Source organism: Propithecus coquereli, unplaced genomic scaffold (genome assembly GCF_000956105.1).
Source record: "Propithecus coquereli isolate 6110/MARCELLA unplaced genomic scaffold, Pcoq_1.0 Scaffold213, whole genome shotgun sequence".
NCBI classification, from domain to species: Eukaryota; Metazoa; Chordata; class Mammalia; order Primates; family Indriidae; genus Propithecus; species Propithecus coquereli.
The window spans coordinates 440,903-448,148 of NW_012146412.1; the positions used below are offsets into that span (position 1 = coordinate 440,903).

Sequence of the window (7,246 nt, forward strand, 5' to 3'; positions counted from 1 at the left end):
ACACAGAGGAGGAGCTGAGAGCGAATGAATGAATGAATGAATGAACCTCTCTTGCAAAACCGTCAAGCTCAAACACATTGTTTTCTTCTTGGTCTAAGACTAAACATGTTCTCATCAACCAAGATAAATCCAACTGAGGATACCAGGTATGACTGTTAATTTGCTAAGAAAAAATATTACTGGATAAGAAAACTGCTCTTCCCTCCTCCTTCTCCTCCTCGCGTTAGTTCCAGTCACAGAGGAGACACCGCTGCAGTTGCCGCCACATCGGGGATTTCAGGCTCTTTTCTCTTCGCCTTAAATTCGGGTGTCTTTTATGAATAATCAAAAGCAGCAAAAGCCAACGCTATCAGGCCAGCGTTTTAAAACCAGAAAAAGAGATGAAAAAGAGAGGTTTGACCCTACTCAGTTTCAAGACTGTATTATTCAAGGCTTAACTGAAACTGGTACTGATTTGGAAGCAGTAGCTAAATTTCTTGATGCTTCTGGAGCAAAACTTGATCACTGTCGATATGCAGAAACACTCTTTGATATTCTGGTGGCTGGTGGAATGCTGGCCCCAGGTGGTTCATTGGCAGATGACATGATGCGTACAGATGTCTGCGTGTTTGCAGCACAAGAAGACCTAGAGACCATGCAAGCATTTGCTCAGGTTTTTAACAAGTTAATCAGGCACTACAAATACCTGGAGAAAGGTTTTGAAGATGAAGTAAAAAAGCTGCTGCTGTTTTTAAAGGGTTTTTCAGAGTCGGAGAGGAACAAGCTGGCTATGTTGACTGGTGTTCTTCTGGCTAATGGAACACTTAATGCATCCATTCTCAATAGCCTTTATAATGAGAATCTGGTTAAAGAAGGGGTTTCAGCAGCTTTTGCTGTAAAGCTCTTTAAATCATGGATAAATGAAAAAGATATCAATGCAGTAGCTGCAAGTCTTCGGAAAGTCAGCATGGATAACAGATTGATGGAACTCTTTCCTGCCAATAAGCAAAGCGTTGAACACTTCACAAAGTATTTTACTGAAGCGGGCTTGAAAGAGCTTTCAGAGTATGTTCGGAATCAGCAAACCATAGGAGCTCGGAAGGAGCTCCAGAAGGAACTTCAAGAGCAGATGTCCCGTGGCGATCCATTCAAGGATATAATTTTGTATGTCAAGGAGGAGACGAAAAAAACAACATCCCAGAACCAGTTGTCATTGGAATAGTCTGGTCAAGTGTAATGAGCACTGTGGAATGGAACAAAAAAGAGGAGCTTGTAGCAGAGCAAGCCATCAAGCACTTGAAGCAATACAGCCCTCTACTTGCTGCCTTCACTACTCAAGGTCAGTCTGAGCTGACTCTGTTACTGAAGATTCGGGAGTATTGCTATGACAACATTCATTTCATGAAAGCCTTCCAGAAAATAGTGGTGCTTTTTTATAAAGCTGAAGTCCTGAGTGAAGAGCCCATTCTGAAGTGGTATAAAGATGCACATGTTGCAAAGGGAAAAAGTGTCTTCCTTGAGCAAATGAAAAAGTTTGTAGAATGGCTCAAAAATGCTGAAGAAGAATCTGAGTCTGAAGGTGAAGAAGGTGACTGAATTTTGAAACTACACCCTCAGTAAAGCAAACAGGAGTTGTAGATAAAATGTCATGTCTCGTGTCCTGGTTCTTACATCTTCCTACCTCCCTATATCAAGCATGATATAAGGGCTTTCATGGCAAATTTTATTTTAACTGTTTCTATGGTTACTGGAAATGTTGAGTTTAGTTTCTAAAACCATGTTTTAAGTAGCTACAGGAGCTATAGATTTGAATCTAATGCCACATTAGTCTTTTCAGTTATCTTCTACCTCCTGTATTTTCTACTGTAATAATGTAATTTAAGGCCTTCCACAATGAACCGTTCACTTTATTCCCTGGGTTTTCTATAAACAGTTTTCAAGATATGATTTGGTTAAAAATAATTTGTTATAAAAATTCGGTTTGCAAGTTAAACTGTAAAAGCATCCAAAGTCTCAAAAGGCAATGATTTGTGTGATAATTTGATATGCCCAGAGCCCTACTCATCAATGAAAATCTCATCTACAGTAATTGAATTCATTAACATGAATCTTGAGTATTTAGACCATTGCTTACATGTTAACATTTTTTTGCATTTTTAACTCCAGATGTCCTTAAGCTCATTTGTTTGCTATGGTTTCCATCCTTAGTGAAGCCATGAAGAGCAAACTTAAAAAGTTGGAGAAATCAAATGTGGCAGAGGTGGCGGGAAGAACATTGAGCTTTTTCCTATTGAGAAACTTCTGTATTCAATTTGTATCTTTCCAGGCGGAACAAATGAGTATTCTTTTAATACAACCATTTTCAAATGTACCTAGAAAAGTCTTATCATTTAAAATATTTTATGTTCAGAATCTGCTTAGATTGATAGGGAAGGACTCATAAAGAAATTGGAGTAAAAGAAATGACAGATGTATGTATATACCCTGTAAAAATTGTTGAAAGTGTTAAGAGTCAGCATGTTCTAATTGGGAATCTAGCTATAACTTAGATTTCCTATTGGCTTAGAGAATTTGTAAAGAGTGAAGTGCAGTGGTAATTACATATTCCTAGTTGGTCATATTGGACTGGCTTCATTCTCTTAAAATACTCAGTAATGACTCAAGCATCTGGGCTATTAACATATACCCTAGTTGCCATTTTTTAATTGCCATGAGCCAAATACTTCTATACAATTGATCCATTTATGTTAATGGCTGCCTTTCAATTTTCATCTTCCTTTTCTTGCTGCTACCCATCTATGTATGTAGACATTAGAGGAAAAAAAATGTAGTCACATTTTTTTGAAGGAAAGACTTTGTGTTAAAAGTGAACATTGTGAAGGTTTTTTAATTGGTGAGAGAAACTAGCCTGGAATAATGCTACCAGAAACTGAGTGGAGACTGCCCCTTTTGAAGGTGCCATTCTTATGAGCCAAGACTTTGGTGTTTAAAAGTTCATCCTGGGGGAATAACGTGTAATATAATTTGAAATAAAGGTATAGTAACCTTTAAAAGAGCATTATAACTGATAACATTGTGAATGGGGTGAATTTGTTAAATGAATAACTTTGATAAAGTTTTCGTGCACAGGCAAAATGTATTCACTAGATTTCTATGTAGTGATCTGCTTTTACTTTGTAATTTGTAGTCCTCAAAAGACTTTTTTTTAAAATAAAGTCCATCCTTACACTTAAAAAAAAAAAAAAAAAAGAAAAGAAAACTATCACCCCCCCCTCTTTCTCCCACTTCCTGGGGCCTATTCTGAGATCTCTGAAACAAGATGAACTTTAAGCAAAGAATGCTGAATTAAGCCCAGAGTGTCCCCATGGGTGAGGTGACTTGCCTAGTTTGGCTTTGTCCCCAGAAATGTGACTGTTAAGAGGCATACCCTGCAGGGTTCCGTCACACTGGAGGAAGCCATGTGACCCCAGTCCAAACCCACAGCAGAATCACAAAGGGAGAGAGGAGGACTAAGGACAAAGTCCACAATGGGCCATCACGTGCCTGTCATTACCAGAACAACCAGGCTCTTGATTCGGAAAGAGAGAGGCAGAGGAGGATGGAAAGAAGGAAATGAATTTTTATTTAATGTATTTTAAATGACTTTATTTTTAAAGAGCACTTTTATGTTCACAGCAAAATTGAGAGGAAGGAACAGAAATATCCCACATGTTCCCGCCCTCTCCCCTACTATCAACATCCTCCACCAGAGAGGCACGTCTGTCACAGCGAATGAACCTACACCCTACACGGACACCTCATTGTCACCCAGAGTCCACAGTTTACAGCAAGGTTCCCTCTCAGTGTTGTATTCCATGGGTTTGGACAAACGTGTAATGGCACGTATCTGCCGTTACGGCATCCAGGAGAGTATTTCACTGCCCTAAACATCCCTTTATTTTTAAATATATTTTTCTTATAAGTAACATATTGGAGAAATTTAGGAAAGTCTTAAAAGTAAAATGAAGTAAGTCGTTTTTCATAATCCCACCCCCCAGATATAACAACTGATCAAACTTTTACGAGTTTCTTTACAGTCTTCTCCTTACGTGCTCCTGTCACTCACTACACAGCACCGACGGCTCCCTTTCATCAGCCATTTCTGACGCTTTCCACAGGAGTCTGCTCCGAAGCTTGCACCCAGGTGGATGACCATTTTCAAGGCATTTTGAGATACATTGCCAAGAAGTTTGTACTAATTTACATTTCCTCCAACAGGGCACCAGAGTACACACCTCCCCTCGCCTGGCCTCACCTCGTCTCACCAGTTCTGACCAGTCACCTAAAAACATTTAATCAAGATAGTGTGTAAAAGGACAAAATCAGCGGGCACTACCCCCTGACCGCCTTCAACTTCCCAGAGTGAAAAAGCAAAGGATACAATGTGACAGGCCGAGACGCCCTCTTAGTCTAAAAACATGCTTCTCGTCACCCGCCTTGGTGTTTCATAAGCCCTATTCACCTGCTCCCCGATTCTCTGGCCACCGCAGTCCCCAACCCCCAGTCAGTGGCCTGTTAGGGACGGGGCCACAGAGCCGCACCCCACCCCACCCCGTTCCGTGGGAAAACTGTCTTCCGTGGGACCGAGGAGCCGGGCCGCGCGCAGGCGGCGGGCGAGCGAAGCGCCGTCGCGGTCCCAGCCGCTCCCGTCGCGGCGCCGCCCGAGCTCCGCCTCCCGCCCCGCCCCCACCGCCGAGGTCTGCGGAGGTCGGCGCTCCGTGGACGCGGTGCCAGGTGCCAAGGTCGGGGAGCGCCGTCAGACCTCTCAGATCCGTGGACGATCGAACCCTGCCCCGGGGCTTCTCTCCTGCCCTGAGGCCGAATTAACTCTCGGCCTCTTTTCTGCCATTTCCCCGTTCGCTCCTGGGTGATCTGAGCTCGCAGCCCCGTCCCTGAGGGGAGGCGGCTTTCTCGCAGCGCTCGCTTTGGCCGCCCCACTGGTGATGACGAAAGCGAGGACGTCACCGCTCTGCAGCGGCGCCCACATCGACCGAACCTCCGTCCGCCACGCTCGGGGCTGTTCCTGCAACCCCACCGCTACCCGCTACTAGTATACCCATTTTACGGACTGAGGAGATTTCGGGAAGGAAGCTTCACTTAGGGCACTTGACTTATAAATGTCAGAGCCACATGTGGAGCTCTGTCTGACTCCGAAAATGTGTTCTTAAACTGTCCCCTGGCTTTTCAGCGTGTCTGTTCCAGTGTTCCCGACATTTTCACCCTTCCGGGCTCACCATCCCTTTAACAGCATCATCATAACGATAATATCTTGAAACCGCATCCTACATATTTGCATAAAATCTACTTCCCTCCCAAAGAGTTCTCGAGATCTTAGGGACTGCCGAACACGGTCACCCTTTCCTGGACAGCTGCTTTGCGGATCGGTTCTGCCTTCCCGAAACTTTCCTCCAGGAGGCGGTTCGCCTCACACGCCCCAGCACCGCCGCCTCCCCCTTCCCTCCTCCTTCTCGACGCTGCGGCGTTCAGAGCTGGGCACAGGCGGCTGTGTGGAAGGCTTGGCAGGGACGGGAGACCGCCGAGCAGCACAAGCAGGGCTGGGAATCGGCGCGGACTGGGCCGCCACGAGGTCCCGCGGAGGACAGAACGCCTGCAGGAGCAGAGGCGCGGAGCCCCCGACCGACCTGCCGCCAACGACCGTTCTCAGTGGTGGGGCCTAGTGGTTACTCCCAGCTGGCCTCCGTTCTGATTGGTTAGAGTGCATGCTCGTGTCTGTTCTGATTGGTCAGTTTTTGGTGCCCATCATGCAAGTTATTAAATGCTTTGAGTATCAGTCTTCTACTGTGTAAATTTTAACACATTGCTTAGACATTGTTGTGCCTCAGTTTTGTCATCTTTTTGCCAGAGGCCACGAAGTCCTTTGGGGTTGGAGTAGGGGAGGCTTCTAATTTGGTGATTGGTATCTGAGGATAGATGAGAGACAGCTCAGAAAAAGAGATAGCCCTGTACCTTGCTGCTGAAATAGTCCATCAGCCATACAAGCCACGGCCAACCTAGTGGGACTGGGCTCTGGATGTCACCATAAACCCACGCGACTGTTTGTGGACAGTTACAACCTAATGAGGGCAAAATCCACGTGTGGTTACTGCTATAAAAACTCACCGACACTCCTTACAGGAAAATAGCTTACTGTCACTGCCCGAAGTGAGTGAGTTTCAGATAAGTGAGCATCAGAGGGGTCTATGGAAATAAGAAAAGGGAAGATTTTCTGGGACATTGACGGAATTATAAAAAGCTGCTGCCTTAAGACCAAGCTCACCTAAGAGGAAGAACTCGCAGTAGATTTAACTACATAAAAAATATAAATTATTTTATTTAAAAAGATCATTAAAAGGTGAACCTTACACTACAAATATATATGTTATAAAATGTGGCAATAGAGGGTTTAATCTCTTTAGTAGGAAACTCATACTAGTTAGTAATGTTTGGAGGAGAAGCAGTAGCAATATAGAGAAAGCATTGTCTTTGGACCTTACCTTTTAAAAATGGCCAAAGAACATGATCAGACAAAACATAGAGAAGTAAATATGTCTAAAACACTTTTGGAAAAAAAAGTTCTGCGTCATTGATAACTAAATAAGTTTAAATTTAAAAAAATTTGCCTATCAAATCAAGTATTCATTTATTCAAGAAGTAAACATGGCGCACGTACTGTATGCAAGACACCTGCAGACCCTAGAGCGTCAGCGGTAAAAAAGTAGACACAAATCCCACCCTCTTGGAAATGTCATTCCACTGTTGGACATAGACACTAGACAATAAAATATAAATATGTAAAATAAATATATAATCTGTTAGATGAGTGATAGGTGCTAAAAAGAAAAATAAAGTCAGAGAGGGGAGGGAGTTAGGGGAGGGGATACTCCTAGATAAGGGGGCCAGGAGTGAGTGAGTGATAAGTGATATTCCAAATTATTGATAGTGATTATCTCTGGATAGATTTGTGTGCTCATGTTTTTTGTGTTTATCTTCCCTATACATTGTTCAAACTTTCTACTGTGAAATAACACAGAGATATAAAATTGTATAAATGAACAGTTTGATGGAATATTACAAAATCAGCACCTATGTAACCACCATCCAGGTCAAGGAATAGAATATAGCCTGCACCTCAGAATTATGGGATTCTTTCTAAAAATATTTTTTCTGCATATTCTACCCTTTCAAGTCCGTGTATTATCTCTTTAGTAATTATTAATACTTCGTTTTT

The 7,246-nt window shown here is 43.1% G+C and overlaps 1 protein-coding gene across 1 annotated transcript; it reads left to right on the forward strand.

Moving 5' to 3' along the window:
- The first annotated feature begins 211 nt into the window (after positions 1-211).
- On the forward strand, positions 212-2,104 carry LOC105810517 (basic leucine zipper and W2 domain-containing protein 1-like). The gene is made up of 2 exons (XM_012644514.1): positions 212-1,169; positions 1,367-2,104. The coding sequence occupies exons 1-2, from the start codon at positions 317-319 to the stop codon at positions 1,573-1,575; spliced, it is 1,062 nt and encodes a 353-aa protein (XP_012499968.1). The 5' UTR covers positions 212-316; the 3' UTR covers positions 1,576-2,104.
- The last annotated feature ends 5,142 nt before the right edge of the window (positions 2,105-7,246 follow it).

Bases quoted from the DNA above. Each gene is read 5' to 3' on its own strand.
- LOC105810517 (XM_012644514.1), top strand. From the start codon at position 317: ATGAATAATCAAAAGCAGCAAAAGCCAACGCTATCAGGCCAGCGTTTT. The intron at 1,170-1,366 runs CAACATCCCAGA...AGTATTGCTATG, and splicing joins CAAGGAGGAGACGAAAAAAA to ACAACATTCATTTCATGAAA.